This window comes from Oncorhynchus kisutch, linkage group LG2, assembly GCF_002021735.2.
Source record: "Oncorhynchus kisutch isolate 150728-3 linkage group LG2, Okis_V2, whole genome shotgun sequence".
Lineage (NCBI taxonomy): Eukaryota > Metazoa > Chordata > Actinopteri > Salmoniformes > Salmonidae > Oncorhynchus > Oncorhynchus kisutch.
The window spans coordinates 6,086,932-6,109,077 of record NC_034175.2 but is presented as its reverse complement, the minus strand read 5'-3'; the positions used below and the strand labels follow the sequence as shown (position 1 = coordinate 6,109,077).

Sequence of the window (22,146 nt, the reverse complement as noted above, 5' to 3'; positions counted from 1 at the left end):
TGTACATACACCTTAGCCAAATACATTTAAACTCCGTTTTTCACAATTCCTGACATTTAATCCTAGTAAAAATTCCCTGTTTTAGGTCAGTTAGGATCACCACTTTATTTTAAGAATGTGAAATGTCAGAATAATAGTAGAGAGACTGATTTATTTCAGCTTTAATTTCTTTCATCACATTCCCAGTGGGTCAGAAGTTTACATACACTCAATTAGAATTTGGTAGCATTGCCTTTAAATTGTTAACTTGGGTCAAATGTGTCGGGTAGCCTTCCACAAGCTTCCCACAATAAGTTGGGTGAATTTTAGCCCATTCCTCCTGACAGAACTGGTGTAACTGAGTCAGGTTTGTAAACCTCCTTGCGCGCACACGCTTTGTCAGTTTTGCCCACAAATTGTCTGTAGGATTGAGGTCAGGGCTTTGCGATGGCCACTCCAATACCTTGACTTTGTTGTCCTTAAGCCATTTTGCCACAACTTTGGAAGTATGCTTGGGGTCATTGTCCATTTGGAAGACCCATTTGTGACCAAGCTTTAACTTCCTGACTGATGTCTTGAGATGTTGCTTCAATTTATTCACATAATTTCCCTCCCTCATGATGCCATCTAGTTTGTGAAGTGCACCAGTCCCCTCTGCAGCAAAGAACCCCCACAACATGATGCTGCCACCCCCATGCTTCACGGTTGGGATGTGGTTCTTCTGCTTGCAAGCCTCCACCTTTTTCCTCCAAACATAACGATGGTCATTAGGGCCAAACAGTTCTATTTTTGTTTCATCAGACCAGAGGACATTTCTCCAAGTACAATATTTGTCCCCATGTGCAGTTGGAAACCGTAGTCTGGATTTTTATGGCGGTTTTGGAGCAGTGGCTTCTTCCTTGCTGAGCAACCTTTCAATATAGGACTCAGTGGATATAGATACTTTTGTACCTATTTCCTCCAGCATCTTCACAAGGTCCTTTGCTGTTGTTCTGGGATTGATTTGCACTTATCGCACCAAAGTACGTTCATCTCTAGGAGACAGAAGGCGTCTCCTTCCTGAGCGGTATGATGGCTACGTGGTCCTATTATTTGTACAGATGAACGTGGTACCTTCAGGTGTATGGAAATTGCTCCCAAGGATGAACCTGTCACGACTTCTGCCGAAGTTGTCTCCCCTGCCTGTTCGGGCGGTGCTCGGCGGTCGTCGTCACCGTCCTACTAGAAGTTGTCTCCCCTGCCTGTTCGGGCGGTGCTCGGCAGTCGTCGTCACCGTCCTACTAGAAGTTGTCTCCCCTGCCTGTTCGGGCGGTGCTCGGCGGTCGTCGCCACCGTCCTACTAGAAGTTGTCTCCCCTGCCTGTTCGGGCGGTGCTCGGCGGTCGTCGTCACCGTCCTACTAGAAGTTGTCTCCCCTGCCTGTTCGGGTGGTGCTCGGCGGTCGTCGCCGTCCTACTAGAAGTTGTCTCCCCTGCCTGTTCGGGCGGTGCTCGGCGGTCGTCGTCACCGTCCTACTAGAAGTTGTCTCCCCTGCCTGTTCGGGTGGTGCTCGGCGGTCGCCGTCACCGTCCTACTAGAAGTTGTCTCCCCTGCCTGTTCGGGCGGTGCTCGGCGGTCGTCGTCACCGTCCTACTAGAAGTTGTCTCCCCTGCCTGTTCGGGCGGTGCTCGGCGGTCGTCGTCGTCCTACTAGCCGCTACCGATCCCTTTTTTGTTTGTCTGTTGGTTTTGACTTATTAGTTTCACCTGTGTGTATTTTGGTTTAATTAGCTTCCCTATATGTAGTAGTTTGACCCGCCCTTGTTTTGTGTGGGATTATCTTTATGTTACGTGTGTGCATGTTAGGTCATGGTGTATTTTATTTTCTATACTGGACACCCTGTGGTTTTGGGTTGTCTGGTATAGTGTCCTGCGCCCTGTATTTTGTTGGGCTTATTATTTTGGTGTGCAAGAGTAAAGCACTTCAACTCAGTTACTCTCTGCGTCTGATTCCTGCACCCACCTAGTCCCACGTGACAGAACCAGACTTGTGGAGGACTACAATTATTTTTCTTGGCTAATTTCCCATGATGTCAAGCAAAGAGGCACTGAGTTTGAAGGTATGCCTTGAAATACATCCACAGGTACACCTCCAATTGACTCAAATTATGTCAATTAGCCTATCAGAAGCTTCTAAAGCCATGAAATAATTTCCTGGAATTTCCCAAGCTGTTTAAAGGCACAGTCAACTTAGTGTTGTAACCTTCTGACCCACTGGAATTGTGATACAGTGAATTATAAGTGAAATAATCTGTTAATCTGTTAATAATCTGTTAATAATCTGTAAACAATTGTTGGAAAAATGACGTGTGTCATGCACAAAGTAGATGTCCTAACCAACTTGCCAAAACTATAGTTTGTTAACAAGAAATTTGTGGAGTGGTTGAAAAACAAGTTTTAATGACTCCAACCTAAGTGTATGTAAACGTATGTGTGATTCTATTTGCGGGTGTATGTTGAGTAGCAGTGTCCTGTGGTCAGTCAGTGAAGTGATGCTCTTCTCTCTAACACAGTTAGACAGTAATGATTAGCCTACTGTTTTATGACTGTTTAGTGTTACAGCCAAAGTCACACCTTATCTCCCTAACCATGCTTCTCCCTCTCTCTCTATTGGCAGTGTGACGGAACTTGTATTTACATTGCCAAATCAAATTCAAACGACGTATCTCTCTTCTTGTTGTTCTTCTTCTTCTTCTCTCTCTCCTCATTTATTCTTCTCTCTCTCTCTCTCTCTCTCTCTCTCTCTCTCTCTCTCTCTCTCTGTCTCTCTCTCTCTCTCTCTGTCTCTCTGTCTCTCTGTGTGTGCGTTTTAGCGGCAGATGGAGTGCCAGTAAAGGATGGGGAACAGGTAAGCCTGACATTCAGGACTTTAACTATCACTCTTAATTCACACAGCTCAGCCACCCTGTTACACCCAATGGCTCCAGCAGTGGGGTGCTCACTATTCCACGAATGGGGATCTTGATCCAAGATGGTGACCAACATCAACTTTAGCTCTCTACTACTGAAGCCATGAGTGCTACTGCATCTGCTTATAGAGTAGCTAGCTAGCGCACATGTTGCTGTTGGTTTGCTAACTTCCTCTACACTCAAAATGGCGGCTGTAGCTGGAAGGAGAACCAACCTCTGTGGTTGGCTCGTTGCTGTTGCTATGACGTCTGCTGCTTCTCTGTCACGCCTCAGTGCTGGCTCACTGTAGAACAGTAGGGGCATCACCCACCTCTCCTCCTCTCACTCGATCCCTCACTCCTCTCCTCTCAGATCCTTTCCTCTCCACTTCTCCTTTCAAGTCCTCTCTCCTCTCCTTCCTTTTGAGATACTGTTACTAAAATGATCTTCAGCACTTCTTGGATGATTTTCTGGCAGGAGAAAGAGGACCATTTAAATTGAAACCGAATGTACTGTACTGTGGATCGATGATGTGTTTCTCTTGCCAAACTTGCCCTTCAAAAATGTAATAAAAAAAGAGAGCGAGAGAGAGGAGAGAAAGAGACACAGACAGACCGACAGACAGACATGTGTGTGTGTGCAAGCGTGTAGGCGTGTGTGTGAATGTGCGTGTGTGTGAATGTGCGTGTGTGTGAATGTGTGTGTGAATGCGTGCACATGTGTTTATGTGTGCGCGTGTGTGTGTGCAATCTGTGTGTGTGGGGGCGTGTGTGTGTGGGCGTGCTTGTGTTATAACTGATGTAAGCTGGCTGATGGTAGCGGTGTCAGTGTCCTCTCTGGTGAGATCTGTGTCTGCAGAGACAGACAGACAGACAGACTGTAACAATAAGAGAGAGAACATGAGAGCTAGGTTTTCTGGAGACTGAACACATCTGTAAGGGGACATGGCACCATGCCGTCCTGCTGGTTCTAAGGCCCCGGCTCTTGTATTGTCAGGAACAATTCAGCTGATACAGGACTCAGAGGTGGTGTGACAGACGCTGGTGCTTATCTAGACTGTCACCATCCCCCTTCTGTTAGACAGAGGGTTGAGGAGCAGGCTGTCTGTCTGTCTGTCTGTACGTACACAGATCTCACCAGTCTGTCTGTCTGTCTGTCTGTCTGTCTGTCTGTCTGTCTGTCTGTCTGTCTGTCTGTCTGTCTGTCTGTCTGTCTGTCTGTCTGTCTGTCTGTCTGTCTGTCTGTCTGTCTGTCTGTCTGTCTGTCTGTCTGTCTGTCTGTCTGTCTGTCTGTCTGTCTGTCTGTCTGTCTGTCTGTCTGTCTGTCTGTCTGTCTGTCTGTCTGTCTGTCTGTCTGTCTGTCTGTCTGTCTGTCTGTCTGTCTGTCTGTCTGTCTGTCTGTCTGTCTGTCTGTCTGTCTGTCTGTCTGTCTGTCTGTCTGTCTGTCTGTCTGTCTGTCTGTCTGTCTGTCTGTCTGTCTGTCTGTCTGTCTGTCTGTCTGTCTGTCTGTCTGTCTGTCTGTCTGTCTGTCTGTCTGTCTGTCTGTCTGTCTGTCTGTCTGTCTGTCTGTCTGTCTGTCTGTCTGTCTGTCTGTCTGTCTGTCTGTCTGTACACAGATCTCACCCGTCTGTCTGTCTGTCTGTACACAGATCTCACCAGTCTGTCTGTCTGTCTGTCTGTCTGTCTGTCTGTCTGTCTGTCTGTCTGTCTGTCTGTCTGTCTGTCTGTCTGTCTGTCTGTCTGTCTGTCTGTCTGTCTGTCTGTACACAGATCTCACCAGTCTGTCTGTCTGTCTGTCTGTACACAGATCTCACCAGTCTGTCTGTCTGTACACAGATCTCACCAGTCTGTCTGTCTGGACACAGATCTCACCAGTCTGTCTGTCTGGACACAGATCTCACCAGTCTGTCTGTGCAGACACAGATCTCACCAGAGAGGACACTGACACCGCTACCATCAGCCAGCTTACATCATTTATAACACAAGCACGCACACACACACACATAGATTGCACACACACACGCGCACACATAAACACACGCGCACGCATTCACACACACGCACATTCACACACACGCCTACACGCTTGCACACACACACACATTCACACACAAGCCTACACGCTTGCACACAGACACTTCTGTATCAGCCACCCCACTGGCTTGGATGTGTGTTTGGCTCAGTGCTTGGTGTGGCAGACGTAACCAGAGGAGGAAATGAGAGGAGAGAGAGAATCATTCAGTCATAACATATTCACTCTGCTGTACTATGGAACTGATCAGCCTTTCAACCCCTCCCTTCTCTCTGTCGCTCTGGACCTTGAATCTACTCCTCCTCTGTCTTTCTGGTCTTTGACTCTTCTCCTCCTCTGTCTCTCTGGTCTTTGTCTCTCCTCCTCTGTCTTTCTGGTCTTTGTCTCTCCTCCTCTGTCTTTCTGGTCTTTGACTCATCACCTCCTCTGTCTTTCTGGTCTTTGTCTCTCCTCCTCTGTCTTTCTGGTCTGACACTTCTCCACCTCTGTCTTTCTGGTCTTTGTCTCTCCTCCTCTGTCTTTCTGGTCTTTGACTCTTCACCTCCTCGGTCTTTCTGGTCTTTGTCTCTCCTCCTCTGTCTTTCTGGTCTTTGACTCTTCACCTCCTCTGTCTTTCTGGTCTTTGTCTCTCCTCCTCTGTCTTTCTGGTCTTTGACTCTTCTCCACCTCTATCTTTCTGGTCTTTGTCACCTCTCCTCTATCTTTCTGGTCTTTGTCTCATCTCCTCTATCCTTCTGGTCTTTGTCGCTCATCCTCGATCTTTCTGGTCTTTGTCTCCTCTCCACCTCTGTCTTTCTGGTCTTTGACCCTTCTCCACCTCTGTCTTTCTGGTCTTTGACTCTTCTCCACCTCCATCTTTCTGGTCTTTGACCCTTCTCCACCTCTGTCTTTCTGGTCTTTGACTCTTCTCCACCTCTGTCTTTCTGGTCTTTGACCCTTCTCCACCTCTGTCTTTCTGGTCTTTGACTCTTCTCCACCTCCATCTTTCTGGTCTTTGACTCTTCTCCACCTCCATCTTTCTGGTTTTTGACCCTTCTCCTCCTCTGTCTCTCTGGTCTTTGTCTCTCCTCCTCTGTCTTTCTGGTCTTTGTCTCTCCTCCTCTGTCTTTCTGGTCTTTGACTCTTCACCTCCTCTGTCTTTCTGGTCTTTGTCTCTCCTCCTCTGTCTTTCTGGTCTTTGACTCTTCTCCACCTCTATCTTTCTGGTCTTTGTCTCCTCTCCTCTGTCTTCCTGGTCTTTGTCTCTCCTCCTCTGTCTTTCTGGTCTTTGTCTCATCTCCTCTATCCTTCTGGTCTTTGTCGCTCATCCTCGATCTTTCTGGTCTTTGTCTCCTCTCCACCTCTGTCTTTCTGGTCTTTGACCCTTCTCCACCTCTGTCTTTCTGGTCTTTGACTCATCTCCACCTCTGTCTTTCTGGTCTTTGACCCTTCTCCACCTCCATCTTTCTGGTCTTTGACCCTTCTCCACCTCTGTCTTTCTGGTCTTTGAACCTTCTCCACCTCTGTCTTTCTGGTCTTTGACTCTTCTCCACCTCTGTCTTTCTGGTCTTTGACTCTTCTCCACCTCCATCTTTCTGTTTTTTTACCCTTCTCCACCTCTGTCTTTCTGGTCTTTGACTCTCCTCATCATCTATCTTTCTGGTCTTTGTCTCCTCTCTTCTGTCTTTCTGGTCTTTGTCTCTCCTCCTCTGTCTTTCTGGTTTTTGTCTCATCTCCTCTATCTTTCTGGTCTTTGTCTCTCCTCCTCTGTCTTTCTGGTTTTTGTCTCATCTCCTCTATCTTTCTGGTCTTTGTCGCATCTCCTCTGTCTTTCTGGTCTTTGTCGCATCTCCTCTGTCTTTCTGGTCTTTGTCTCCTCTCCTCTATCTTTCTGGTCTTTGTCTCCTCTCCTCTATCTTTCTGGTCTTTGTCTCCTCTCCTCTATCCTTCTGGTCTTTGTCTCCTCTCCTCTGTCTTTCTGGTCTTTGTCTCTCCTCCCCTGTCTTTCTGGTCTTTGTCTCTCCTCTCTCTTTCTGGTCTTTGACTCTTCTCCACCTCTGTCTTTCTGGTCTTTGACTCCTCTCCTCTAAAACCCTATATTTGTCTCTCGGCGTTCTTCTCCCTCTTTCCCTCTCCTATTCTTCTTTCTATTTCTGCATTTTGGTTATACTACTCTACCCCTGTCACTATCACTACTCTCGTCCTCCTCTTTGTCTCCTCCCATTTCTTCCATGCATGTGTACGTCTTTCTCTCCTTCCCTCTTGTTCCTACTCTCTTCCTCTCTCCTGCTCCTTCTTTCCCCATCCCTCTCTCCTCCTATTTTTCTCCTTCAGCATGGATGTTCAGACTTTTCATGGGAAGGAATCAATGTAAGTGTTGTGACATCATTCCTTCATCTACCTTTATTTCTCTATCTTATCTTTCTCTATTTGTTTTGATTTACTTGATTTAACTCACCTTAGGTAACCTACTACTTCGTCCCCTCACTCCCCCTCCCATCTAACTCTCTCTATACTGTATCGTTAACTCTCGCAACACTTCTCATAATGCACTTCAGCACTGTCAAGCAGGAAGTTGTTCGAACAACGACCTTGGGAAATGTTGATTTTTTTTTGTCAAATGATGACATTGTTTCTTTTTGACGCTGTTTTAACCCAATATCTACCTAACTTCTCCTCTCACATACCCTCTGAAATCTGTGTGCTTCTGTGGCACACATCTCTTCCTCCATCTCTCTGTCATCTTCTTCCCTCGCTCCTCTAGCTGTCTATGGAAGACACCACGTCCATCCTGCCTCGTCTGAAGAGGAACAACTCCAATAACTATGGGATCGGTGCTCTGGCTAAGTCCTCACTGACAGGTGTGTCAGGTGTGTGTCTGTCCTGTAACTGGTAAACTGACCCCATGTCAGCTCCCGCCTGGACAGGCGCTGGAGCCAACATGGCCCCAGAGTGGGTTCCCCTGATTCACTTCCTCTCTCCATAATGATAATACTCGTCAATGGCTGACCCCCCAGTCATTGGTGGAATAGCACTTAAACCTAACGATAACCCTATAAAAAAATACACTACCCACAGTACATTGTTATTGTTATGTGGCTTGTTGAGTTAACAAGAGGTGAGTGGGAGGTGTAGTTGTTTGTCTGTTAAGTGGTTGTGAAGCCGCGTTGAACTACTCTAGTGTCTGTGTGATGTGTCTACTGTCTCTGAGTGTAGTCTGAGTTTGTGTCTGTGTGTTACAGTGTGTATAACTGTGTAATGTGCATTGTGCACTGGGCAGTGTGGTGCAGTTGTAATGTGCAGTGAAGTGTATTGGAATGTAGTGAACTGCTAACTCATCATATATTGACTTGGACACATTAATTACTGAGCAAAGCCATAATGTAACCAGCAGACAGAATACAGACCGTCATGGCGGGACATGATTTCTAAAGTAGAGTGTCTTCCGCAGTGCACTGCATGCATCAGCTGAGGATGTCTTAACAGACACTGCAGGGGGAGTGGGGTTTCTGCTTAGCCAGCGCAGGCAGCTTAGCAGAGGTGTGAAAGCTATCATGTCAACAAGCCAACCTCTCATTACTGACACCCCTCTGGCCATCTCACCCCAATTAACCTCCTCTGTCCCATGATGCACCTCTCCCAGAGTAGACGTATCCATTTGCTCCTCCCTCTCCCCCATCATCCTCCTCGGTTCCACGCGTCATCTCATCTACATTATAAGCATCTCCTCCCTATTAATTTAGCCATGAATCTAAAGCATATTCATTAAGCCGCTCATTTAACCACTCATCCAGAGGCCCTTATCAGCACCAGCTAAATACTGACAGGATCAGACAGACCTAAATGTGGAATAATAACATAATATCTCATCTGTTTCCTTCCCCCTCTCTCTCCAACCTGATGCCTGTCTCCTAACTCCCCCAAACTCCACATTCACCCCTTCTCTAAACCCCTTAATATCCCTCCAACCCTCCCTTAATCCACTGTCACCCTTCTAACCCTCCCCAATACCCGCATCAATCCCTACATCCCTCTTCACTTCTCCTCCCTCCCCAGGTGTGAATCGCTCCATGAAGGACAAGGTGACCAAGCCTACATCCATGGCCCAAGGCCGGATGGCACACATGATCGAGTGGCAGAACTGGGACATGTCTGTGGTGGGCCCGGGGGGTGTCTCCGTCCCACGCAAGTCCACGGCAGAGCAGGAGATGGAGAGACGGTTGGAGAGCGACGCCTACAGCGACCTCAGCGACGGGGAGAAAGAGGCTCGCTTCGCCGCAGGTCAGAGGGGGAGGGGAATTTGTCACTGTGAGAGGAGACAGAAGCAATAGGAGTGGTTGATGCTGATTTATACCCCCAGGGTGGTGTTCAGAGGAAACCCTCACAAAATGAAGCCTTTAGGAAAAAGGGTTCTCATGTGTTGAACGCCACATCATAACCAGACTGGTTATAGGTCAACTAATCAGCATGGCATAACACCAGCCAAATATATCAATATTGGCCTAGGCAAAGCATAACCATAGATATTAAATAGACTACATAATAAATATTTATTTAAATTAGCCATAGATATTAAGGCGCTGAGGGAAGGCAGCAGCCAACTGAGCCGTTACAATGACCCTGACTTACCCTCTGCACTCCAGGTATCCTGCAGCAGTTTGCCATCTCCCAGGCAACGCTCATGGCCTGGACCTCCATGGATGGAGAGAGCCTGAGGTCAGGGTCTAACCAGGGAAGTGTGGCCCACCTCAGCGAGGTTAACCAGGAGAGCATCACCAGCCGAGGTAAGGGACTACAAATATGGCCTCTAAACCAGCATGTATCAGCCGAGATAAGGGACTACAAATATGGCCTCTAAACCAGCATGTATCAGCCGAGATAAGGGACTACAAATATGACCTCTAAACAACCATATGTCAGTTGAGGTAAAGGACTATAAATATAGCCTCTAAACCAGCATGTCAGTTGAGGTAAAGGACTATAAATATAGCCTCTAAACCAGCATGTCAGTTGAGGTAAAGGACTATAAATATAGCCTCTAAACCAGCATGTCAGTTGAGGTAAAGGACTATAAATATAGCCTCTAAACCAGCATGTCAGTTGAGGTAAAGGACTATAAATATAGCTTCTAAACCAGCATGTATCAGCCGAGATAAGGGACTACAAATATGCTTGACAAACTTCAGTAGCACAAATCAACTAGGGCAACCAAGTTTAAGGGATAGTTTAAGGAGCTAAATAGGATCCTGCACTGCGGAACCTTGTCTAAAATGTACAGACAAACACGTTTATGCATAGGCTTGAGATCAGGCAAAGCTGGAGTGTAGTGTGTGGGCTACATTATGCATAATTTTGCTCAGTAACGAAGGCATCTTATTCCGTCTCAGCCTGGAGGGTTAACTCTGTGCTAATTTCAGATTCGCAAACACAGCCTGGGGGAATGCAAGACCAGGGATTTCAACTGTATAAATAGTCCACTTGGTCATTATTATTCCACATTGCTGTGCTGTCCGTTACAGTGCTCCTGTATTTCTCCTTCTTATGCAAAGAGGCGTTCAGACATGGAGACATGTTGAAATCATAATGTTTTTTTCTCCCTGTGGTTTGTTATTGAGAGATAACAAATGGCCTTGAGGCTGTGTGATGATCATTGGTTGAATCACAACTTCAGGCCAGTTATTTAATGTAATTATATTACTTGAAGTAAAATAACCATAGAATGTTCTAATTAAAAGGCTGTCTCTGGATGTATTTTGACAGTTTTGAGTCATCATTAAAGTGATGTCATGTGAGGTTGCCGGCATGATGCTTGCTAACTCTTAGCACCGCCATATCAACTCAGCACACCATGAGGCTCTTTTGTCAGATTATGTAAACTCAGCAGAAAAAGAAACGTCCTCTCACTGTCAACTGCATTTATTTTCAGCAAACTTAACGTGTATATTTGTATGAACAAATTCAACAACCGAGACATAAACTGAACAATGTGACTAACAGTGACTAACAGAAATGGAATAATGTGTCCCTGAACAAAGGGGGGTCAAAATCAAAAGTAACAGTGAGTATCTGGGGTGGCCACCAGCTGCATTAAGTATTGCAGTGCATCTCCTCCTCATGGACTGCATCAGATTTGTCAGTTCTTGTTGTGAGATGTTACCCCACTCTTCCACCAAGGCACCTGCAAGTTCCCAGACATTTCTGGGGGGGAATGGCCCTAGCCCTCACCTTCCAATCCAACAGGTCCCAGACGTGCTCAATGGGATTTAGATCAATCAAATCAAATCAAATGTATTTATATAGCCCTTCGTACATCAGCTGATATCTCAAAGTGCTGTACAGAAACCCAGCCTAAAACCCCAAACAGCAAGCAATGGAGATGGAGTGGAGATTATAACAGAACATGGCCAAGATGTTCAAATGTTCATAAATGACCAGCATGGTCAAAATAATAGGTCTGGGACAGGTAGCACGTCCGGAGAACAGGTCAGGATTCCATAGCCGCAGGCAGAACAGTTGAAACTGGAGCAGCAGCACGGCCAGGTGGACTGGGGACAGCAAGGAGTCATCATGCCAGGTAGTTCTGAGGCATGGTCCTAGGGCTCAGGTCCTCCGAGAGAGAGCAAGGAAGAGAGAATTAGAGAGAGCATACTTCAATTCACACAGGACACCGGACATCCAGGTATAACAAACTTACCCTAGCCCCCCGACACATAAACTACTGCAGCATAAATACTGGAGGCTGAGACAGGAGGGGTCAGGAGACACTGTGGCCCCACCCCGGACAGGGCCAAACAGGAAAGATATAACCCCACCCACTTTGCCAAAGCACAGCCCCCACACCACTAGAGGGATATCTTCAACCACCAACTTACCATCCTGAGACAAGGCCGAGTATAGCCCACAAAGATCTCTGCCACGGCACAACCCAAGGGGGGGCGCCAACCCAGAAAGGAAGATCACATCAGTGACTCAACCCACTCAAGTGACGCACCCCTCCTAGGGACGGCATGAAAGAGCACCAGTAAGCCAGTGACTCAGCCCCTGTAATAGGGTTAGAGGCAGAGAATCCCAGTGGAAAGAGGGGAACCGGCCAGGCAGAGACAGCAAGGGCTGTTCGTTGCTCCAGAGCCTTTCCGTTCACCTTCCCACTCCTGGGCCAGACTACACTCAATCATATGACCCACTGAAGAGATGAGTCTTCAGTAAAGACTTAAAGGTTGAGACCGAGTTTGCGTCTCACATGGGTAGGCAGACCATTCCATAAAAATGGAGCTCTATAGGAGAAAGCCCTGTTTCCAGCTGTTTGCTTAGAAATTCTAGGGACAATTAGGAGGCCTGCGTCTTGTGACCGTAGCGTACGTGTAGGTATGTACGACAGGACCAAATCAGAGAGATAGGTAGGAGCAAGCCCATGTAATGCTTTGTAGGTTAGCAGTAAAACCTTAATCAGCCCTTGCCTTGACAGGAAGCCAGTGTAGGGAGGCTAGCACTGGAGTAATATGATCACATTTTTTGGTTCTAGTCAGGATTCTAGCAGCTGTATTTAGCACTAACTAAAGTTTATTTAGAGCTTTATCCAGGTAGCCGGAAAGTAGAGCAGTGCAGTAGTCTAACGTAGAAGTAAAAAAAGCATGGATTAATGTTTCTGCATCATTTTTGGACAGAAAGTTTCTGATTTTTGCAATGTTACGTAGATGGAAAAAGCTGTCCTTGAAACAGTCTTGATATGTTCGTCAAAAGAGAGATCAGGGTCCAGAGTAACGCCGAGGTCCTTCACAGTTTTATTTGAGATGACTGTACAACCATTAAGATTAATTGTCAGATTCAACAGAAGATCTCTTTGTTTCTTGGGACCTAGAACAAGCATCTCTGTTTTGTCCGAGTTTAAAAGTAGAAGGTTTGCAGCCATCCACTTCCTTATGTCTGAAACACAGGCTTTTAGCGAGGTCAATTTTGGGACTTCACTATGTTTCATTGAAATGTACAGCTGTGTGTCATTCGCATAGCAGTGAAAGTTAACATTATGTTTTCGATTGATATCCCCAAGAGGTAAAATATATAGTGAAAACAAAAGTGGTCCAAAAACGGAACCTTGAGGAACGCCGAAATGTACAGTTGATTTGTCAGAGGACAAACTATTCACAGAGACAAACTGATATCTTTCTGACAGATAAGATCTAAACCAGACCGGATCCGGGCTCTTCGCTGGCCATGGCAGAACACTGACATTCTTGTCTTGCAGGAAATCACTCACAGAACGAGCAGTATGGCTGGTGGCATTGTCATGCTGGAGGGTCATGTCAGGATGAGCCTGCAGGAAGGGTACCACATGAGGGAGGAGGATGTCTGTAATGCACAGTGTTTAGATTGCCTGCAATGACAACAAGCTCAGTCTGATGATGCTGTGACACACCGCCCCAGAACATGACGGACCTTCCACCTCCAAATCGGTCCCGCTCCAGAGTACAGGCCTCGCTGTAATGCTCATTCCTTCAACAATAAGCGTGAATCCGACATCACCCCTGGTGAGACAAAACCTCGACTCGTCAGTGAAGAGCACTTTTTGTCTGGTCCAGCGACGGTGGGTTTGACCCATAGGTGACGTTGTTGCCAGTGATGCATACAAGCCCTCAGTCCAGCCTCTCTCAGCCTATTGCAGACAGTCTGAACACTGATGGAGGGATTGTGCGTTCCTGGTGTAACTCTGGCAGTTGTTGTTTCCATCCTGTAACTGTCTCTCTCAGGTGTGATGTTTGGATGTACCGATCCTGTCCAGGTGTTGTTACACGTGGTCTGCCACTGCGAGGATGATTAGCTGTCCATCCTGTCTCCCTGTAGTGCTGTCTTAGGCATCTCACAGTACGGACATTGCAATTTATTTCCCTGGCCACATCTGCAGTCCTTATGCCTCTTTGCAGCATGTCTAAGGCACGTTCACGCAGATGAGCAGGGACCCTGGGCATCTTTCTTTTGGTGTTTTTCAGTAGAAAGGCCTCTTTACTGTCCTAAGTTGGTAATTAACTGTGACCCTGCATACCGTCTATAAGCTGTTCCACAGGTGCATGTTCATTAATTGTTCATGGTTCATTGAACAAGCATGGGAAACAGTGTTTAAACCCTTTACAATGATGATCTGTGAAGTTATTTGGATTTTTACTAAATCTCTTTGAAAGACAGGTTCCTGAAAAATTGATGTTTCTTTTTTTGCTGAGTTTATATACACCATTCCTCTATCAGAAACTTGTTTGGCCAATGTCCCAAAGACATTTCTGTGAATAAGTGTGATTTACCTCATCCTTTTGTGTTTGACAGCCTTTTTGTATATAACGGCATTGGCAACACATAAACTGATATATTCTTCCATTTATTTTCCTCCTTCGCACAAAATGGCTACCATATTTCAAAAGTTTTAATGTTGTTATCAGTCAGTGGGGGATATTAGTCGCCTTGTTCATCCGTAACAAAACCAGATTGGAATATGAGATGGCAAAAACTACCATGACTTTCCCTTATTCATATCAGCCGTGCTATTGGCTGAATTATATGTCATTTTAATGCAGCGCAGACAGACTCCCCAATGGCTATACAGAGTCATAATGCTGATGTATTGGACTAGTCGGTGTAGCTGCACTTGGGGTCTGTCTGGGGATTGTTCAAGTAAAGTCATTTTCTCAAGGATATATTTGGGTCTGAGAGGGTTGGGGTGTCCCCCAGGGATATCACATGATTCCTCTTCAGGTTTCCTCTTTCGGGAAAAGGCTGATGTCAGCATTGTAGATTTATTTGCAGTTTGATGTCCATGAGGTCCAATGTAGTGCATCCGTCAAGGACAATCTACCACTTATCCCGCCTCTTCACTCTTCTGTTTTCTCGTTCTTTTCATCCTCTCAGACCAGATATTGCACCACTCCTCTGCGGACATGTGGCCCAACACCTATGTCGCCCAGGGCCTCTACTGCCTCTCCTCCTCTGACGCCTGGGAGCCAATCAGCAACGAGCCCTCCGGAGTGGCCTCTCCCGCTGCTGGCTCCTACGTGATGCAGCAGGGCGGGACTTCCTGTGATGGGTATGATGGGAACGCGTTGCAGCAGCAGCAGCAGCAGTTCAACCTACAGCAGCAGAGTCAGCTCCAGCAACTGCAGCAGCTACAACAGATACAGCACTACCAGCAACAGCAGCTCCTGTATCAGCAACAACAGGTGAGGGAAAATCAACAGTCTAATATGAGAGGGAAGTAATAACTATCTATTTCCATGGATAGACAATATTCATTCATGGCGTAGTCTGGCGGCTGACGTGGGTTTTTCTCTTTTTTCTCTGGGGTATTTTGAACGAGACAAGAATACTGATCAATACATTATTCATCAATACATTATTGTATCTCCCTTCTTAGACAACAAAATTACCCTGTCCCTTTCAATCCCTACATTACGCTTAAAGGAAGAAACATCCCTTATCCACAGATTTAGGATCATATTTCCAGATTCTTTACCATTAGGGGGATAAACAAATATCTGATCCTGTATCAGTGGTGAAGGGGAACCTCTACCTACCTAAGTCTCCTCATTGTCTCGTCCTTCTCTCAACAGTCTCTGGAGCAAAGGCTACACAGCGCCAACCACTCGTTGCAAGCCACGCCCAACAGCACCATCCATAGCCTGGCCCCTGCTACCCACGCCCCATTGGTGGACCTGTGGGGGGCGGGACAGACAGAGTCCTATCAAGCGGATATTGGAGGGTACAACATAGGCGTGGCAGCGGTGGTGGAGGCGGCTTTGAATGTTCCGTCTGGGGATGAGGGGGCGGGGACAGAACATTCCCCTCTGCTGGAGCAGCAAGAGGAGGAAGATGAACTGAAGGTGAGGTCATATCAGGTCACAGGGTCATCATGGCCCAGTTTTTCAAAAGTTATCTATCTGGATTTCGCCTATCGGATATGATTAAATGCATAGAAATAAAATGAATAGAACGGGAGTCCTCATTCAAGACAATGATTGATACATTCTATTCATTATATTTCTATGCATTTAATCCAGAGATTTCTTTTTTTTAAATGGGCGCTGAGGTCATATCAGTGCAGATAGGTACATCCTTGATGCTTTATATAAAAAAAAAACTATTTTCTACATTGTAGAATAATAGTGAGAGCATCAAAATGATGAAATAACACATATGGAATCATGTAGTTACCAAAAAGTGTTGAACAAATCAAAATATATTTTATATTTCAGATTCTTCAACGTAGCCACCCTTTGCCTTGATGACAGCTTTGCACACTCTTGTCATTCTCTCAATCAGCTTCATGAGGAATTCACCTGGAATGCCTTTCAATTAACAGGTGTGCCTTGTTGAAAGTTAATTTGTGGGAATTCTTTCCTTCTTAATGCGTTTGAGCCAGTTGTGACAAGGTAGGGTGGGTATACAGAAGATAGCCCTATTTGGTAAATGACTATGTCCTGCCGAGGCGGCAGGGTAGCCTAGTGGTTAGAGCGTTGGACTAGTAACTGGAAGGTTGCAAGTTCAAACCCCCGAGCTGACAAGGTACAAATCTGTCATTCTGCCCCTGAACAGGCAGTTAACCCATTGTTCCCAGGCCGTCATTGAAAATAAGAATTTGTTCTTAACTGACTTGCCTAGTTAAATAAAGGTCCAATAAAAATATATATTATGGCAAGAACAGCTCAAATAAGCAAAAAGAAACAACCGTCCATCTTTCCTTTAAGATATGAAGGTCAGTCAATCTGTAAAATTTCAAGATCTTTGAAAGTTTCTTCAATTGCAGTCGCAAAAACCAACAAGTGCTATGATGAAACTGGCTCTCATGAGGACCACCACAGGAAAGGAAGACCCAGAGTTACCTCTGCTGCAGAGGATAAGGTCATTAGAGTTACCAGCATCAGAAATTGCAGCCCAAATAAATGCTTCACAGAGTTCAAGTAACAGACACATCTCACCATCAACTATTCAGAGTAGACTGCGTGAATCAGGCCTTCAGTAGAAACACTAGTAAAGGACAACAATAAGAAGAAGAGACTTACTTGGACCAAGAAACATGAGCAATGGAAATTAGACTGGTGGAAATCTGTCCTTTGTTCTGATGAGTCAAAATTTGAGATTTTTGGTTCCAACCGCTGTGTCTTTGTGAGACGCAGAGTAGTTGAACGGATGATCTCTGCATGTGTGGTTCCCACCGTGAAGCATGGAGGAGGAGGTGTGATGGTGTGCTTTGCTGGTGACACTGTCAGTGATTTACTTGTAATAAAAGGCACACTTAACCAGCATGGCTACCACAGCATTCTGCAGCAATACACCACCCCATCTGGTTTGCATTTAGTGGGATTATCATTTGTTTTTCAACAGGACAATGACCCAACACACCTACAGGCTGTGTAAATGCTATTTAACCAAGGAGAGTGATGGAGTACTTCATCAGATGACCTGACCTCCACAATCACCAGACCTCAACCCAGTTGAGATGGTTTGGGATGAGTTGGACAGCAGAGTGAAGGAAAAGCAGCCAACAAGTACTCAGCATACGTGGCAGCTCCTTCAAGTCAGTTCGAAAAGCATTCCAGGTGAAGCTGGTTGAGAGAATGCCAAGAGTGTGCAAAGCTGTCATACTACATGATTCCATATGTTATTTCTTAGTTTTAATGTCTTCACTATTATTCTACAATGTAGAAAATAGTGAAAATTAAGAAAAACCCTTGAATGAGTAGGTGTGTCAACTTTTCACTGGTACTGTACAACAGGGAGACATTTTCATCTGAACTCATGAATAAACCCTTGCTTTCCCCTCTCCGCGGTCAGAGAATCATGTGGTATCTGTTATATTCTAAACATTTATATCTGAATGTTCTGTAAGTGTCACCCCCTGACCAAGCCCCTGCTCTGTCCCCTGAACAGGACGAGGAGGTGACACTCTGCATGGAGCCGGAGTCTGCCACTCTAACACAGAGAGATGAAGCCATCACCTCCGGGGGCAGTAGTCCTGGGCAACGTAGTCCGGGGCAACCACCAGCACAGCAAATCACAGAGCGGAAGGCCTCTGATGTCAGCTGTGGAGCCATCCAGATGCTGGAGGAGAAGGAAGAGAAGCAGGGGTCCACTGTTGCTGCTATGGCAACCAACTGATTGACAGATCGTTCTGAGAAACGTGACAGACTGACCCTCGGCGTCAGGAATGACTGAGCCTAATAATTAAATATTTATCAATAAATATGTTCCTTTTCAGGTATCAAACACATTTTTGATGGGATATAAACTCTTGTGACCACTGAAGAGCAGAGGAGGAAGATTTGGAAACAGAGTCACGTAGTGACATCAGCTGGTCCAACGGACAACTTTTTTTTGGAAGCCTTACATTCCCAGAGAGAAGGAGGAGGGAGGGCTGAATAGAGGGAGGGAGAAAAGACTGAGCGAGAAAAAGGAGGTATGAGGGGATGATAAGAAGAAGAGGAGCAGCTGAGATTGAGACATTTGTATCAGGAAGAGGAAACGGAGGAGGAGGGAATTGAAACATGCATGCTTTTTAAACAAACGACTTTATCCAGTCAAAGGTCAAGGTCAAATATGATAATGATCATTAAATCTATAGTAATAAAACGTTATCATGACAACAATGATTTTCTAACAAAGAAAACAATCATGACAACACAAAAATCTATGTATAAGTGTATGATAAAAGAATATATATCAAAATCACTGTTTTTACAACACTATCTCTCCATTGGAGAACTACTCTGTTTACAGCTTACACTCAACACATCATATAGAATAATATCAACCCCATAACTTGAAGAACAGAAACACTCACACGTTATACCCTCTCCTCTTATGTCATTCACATCTAGCATCCACAACACTTATAGAACTAACTGCACGAATACAGAGCAACTTTAGTAGGTTGAGTTCATCATAACCCCCTAAAAATTACACCTATTCGATTATCCTCAAAAATGATTTAAATCCAAATTGGCTCTCTGCAACCTAACCACTGCAGTGAAATCTACTTGAACCCTCCTAACACAGTTAGAAAGACAACAATGTTACTATGTTGCTGTGTTCTCCAGATGTCCAAGGCACATAAAGGCTGCAGGCCTGTTGGCCACACACACAGCACTGCACAGTTAAAGGAATGTACTATACAGTAAGATAGTGTGCTTCCTACTCTGTCTTTCCGTATGTTTCTTCAGAATATTATGGAGTACCTGTCCTATATTGAACTGTATAGACTTTGCACTGAACCTAGGACACGGCTGGTGCTGGGCCAGAGAAGACTCAGGGCATGGAGCTCCTTGTAGTCTGCTTGACTGTGCATCATGACTGACAGGTCCGTGTCATGGAGTGAATGGTGAAGAGACAGAGCTGTAGTAGTGAATCCCTTTGCACTGATGCCATCCAACAGATCAGAGGCTGCCTTTGGACTCTGTCACACTTCAATGTCCTTGATTACTGTTCAGAAAGAGCTCTTAGCATCACCAAGAACCAAAACAGAACCACTAGACAAGATGGATTCTGAGCTGTTGTTCCAGGTTCCAAACTAGAGATGGCTGGAGGAAGAGGGAGTGCTCTGGAATGTTTTGGTACCAACAGAAAGAGGATTTAGATGTGCTTCTGTTTTAACCCAGATTGTTGTTTTGATGTCAGCTCTTGGGGACAATACCAAGCTTTTCTTTGTGGAGAAAAGATGAGGAGCAAATGTTTCTCTGAAAGGTTAGAGCTGTTTGAATTGGGTGCTGATTCTTAGAAGGGAAAAAACACATCTTCAAAATTGTAACTAATTAATGAGGAGCCAAACACAGGTCTCCTAAACGGCTTGTGGCCACGACTGTCATATAGATGTAAATACTAATGAGAGAGGATATACACCATCTCTCACAGTCCCCACTGCAACAGTTTCTTTATTTTCTACACGTCTCAGTCCCAGCTCTTTCCTTTGGGAATCTTCCTGAGCTCCCAAATTCAGCGTATTGCGTTTAGATTTGTTTCTATCACCACACAAGTAAAAGGAAAAGGATAGTGGAATGTCAACATTGTAAATAGTGTGATCATTCAAATATCGGATATCGGAATACTGTTGTAAAATAATGCAAAGGACCTACTTTGACTGGGTTTAAGGAGAACATTGAAGTCAATCAGGGAATAGAACTGAATACTAGAACCAAACACTAGAACCGAACAGAACCGGTATCTTCCTGCTCATGGTGACTACAGCGATGGAGCAGAACTCTGCCTGAGTCAAGTGTGACGTTTGAGTTAGCGTGTGTATTTCCTGAAGAGGAAAGTGTGTATCCCAACGGAGGAATGGTAGTGAAGTTCAGAGACATGATAGAATAGTGGATTTTTGGAGATACTGGTCTGGAATATCTGTGCATGTGTCACTAATAAAAACAACAACAATAGCAGTTATTATTATTAGTATTCTTATTCATATCATTATGAATATTATTAGGAATATTTTTATTATGTGACGGAGAACAACCTCCTTTCACTCTGATGATTGTGTGAAAAAACTTTTAAGATAGAAAAAAGGTTTATTGACTTGAATTCATGAACTTATTGATTGATTATTTATGCAATGTTGGAACAATGTTTATTTTTCTACTGAATGATTGACACCCCCTCCAGTATAAGACAGAATATGTGTGGTTGATGTAGAGCAGTTTCCTGTTGGTTGGGGCTCTCTCTGATTGGACAAACAGACAGTGATAATAATACCCTAGGCCAGGGGTGGACACTTCTGGAGGGCTTCATTGTGGCCACAATTAATTGTAATCAGTTGTGTTAAAGCTGGGCTGGAACAAAACCCTGCACACACTGACTGCATCCCTCCAGGACAAGGGTTAGGGTTATGGTTACCCACCTCTTCCCTGGAGCTGTCCATCATGAAACACACAATGATGTCATTTATATAGTCATAACCAGTCATGAAGATTCATGTCACAGCTGCCATGATCACCCAGGCAATGACAACGCAACCTCAACCACACAACTTCCTTTAGGCTACTAGTCATAAGTGTCCATCAGCTGTCATGACACGTATGACGTGTCTGCAAGACAGGATGCATATTGGTGTTAGAACTAACCAAGGCTAGGAGTCTATCCTGACCACGTCACCTGACCAGGATAGACTCAGCGCCCCTACTTCTAACAGATGGTTCTGGTGAGCTGCAACCTTGTGGTGTTCTTCAGTTTGTGTTACGCATTAGCCTTCACCTGTCTGTCTCAGACTGGCTCTGAGAGCTACAACCTACAGGATGTCTTTACCCAACCACTCTTATTCATTTATTTATTTAATGATTATTTGGGGGGAGGAATAACATGACAGCCTGTACATAATTTATTATTTATTGTAGGTAAGTCTTTTTGAAGCAGTATTGTTCTGTGTGTTGTCCTTGGGACTTTCTGTAGTGATAGACCTTTGACCCCAGAGAGATTGTTCTGCTTCATTGAAAGCACCAACATGGACCCAGAGAATGATACTACTTCAACGAAGATATTTTATTGATTTTTGGATAATTAAGAACTTAATAATTGAATAAACTAATAACAAGAAGCCAAATGTATTTCCTTGATGTTCCTGTTTATTGATTGTCTTTGTTGATTGATTGACTGATTGATTTCCAGTTGATTTCTTATTATGTATGATTGTACTGCCATCTTTCAATACGTAACTTGTCTGCAGGCAGTCTTCTTGCCTTTCTACCTCTTGCTTTCTCACTTTGTACCTGTTCTGTATATTTGTGTCTGTCCATGTAGTTGTCTGTTTTATAGTTGGAAGAATCACTGCCAGAAAACATTGCTTAAAAGATCTGACAGATTGACCAAAGGTGGATTTGAGGCAAACAGACATTTAAAAAAAATGATGTAGTCAGTTGGAACTGTGTGGCACAGAACCCTGAGGTAAATACACTTGTATACAATTGGGTTGATTGAATGTTTTAATTTGAGATGATCAATGTAAACTGGCAAGACCAGTATATTAAAGCCCATACCTATGCATGCTTATGGGAAGGATGTGACAGGATGGTTCTTCCACGTGGTCTCCCCTCCCTTCCTCCTCGGCCGTAAACCTATATCTTTCTCTCTTCCTCCCCCTCTCTCTTTCCCCTGCACGAGCGAACACCCTCTTCCATCCCTTTCTCTTCTACTCCATTCTCTTTCTTCTCCCCCTCCTCCCCTCCTCCCCAAATAAAAGAAAAACAGCGGAGAAAGAGAAAATAAACTCA

The 22,146-nt window shown here is 45.0% G+C and overlaps 1 protein-coding gene across 5 annotated transcripts in view; it reads left to right on the top strand.

Annotated features, from left to right (window-relative positions):
- Positions 1-21,894, top strand: part of fam131bb (family with sequence similarity 131 member Bb) — a 35,027-nt gene extending 13,133 nt beyond the window's left edge. The window contains exons 2-9 of one of the 5 annotated variants that reach the window (XM_031786082.1): positions 2,830-2,864; positions 7,250-7,285; positions 7,680-7,785; positions 8,972-9,196; positions 9,559-9,699; positions 14,807-15,114; positions 15,505-15,774; positions 17,822-21,894. In XM_031786082.1, coding sequence (XP_031641942.1) covers positions 2,830-2,864; positions 7,250-7,285; positions 7,680-7,785; positions 8,972-9,196; positions 9,559-9,699; positions 14,807-15,114; positions 15,505-15,774; positions 17,822-18,049 — 1,349 coding nt within the window. In that variant the 3' untranslated portion in view covers positions 18,050-21,894. Of the gene's footprint in view, positions 1-2,829; positions 2,865-6,911; positions 7,286-7,679; positions 7,786-8,971; positions 9,197-9,558; positions 9,700-14,806; positions 15,115-15,504; positions 15,775-17,821 lie in introns of those variants that run through there. The other 4 variants (XM_031786089.1, XM_031786095.1, XM_031786080.1 and 1 more) reach the window with 4 other exon arrangements.
- The last annotated feature ends 252 nt before the right edge of the window (positions 21,895-22,146 follow it).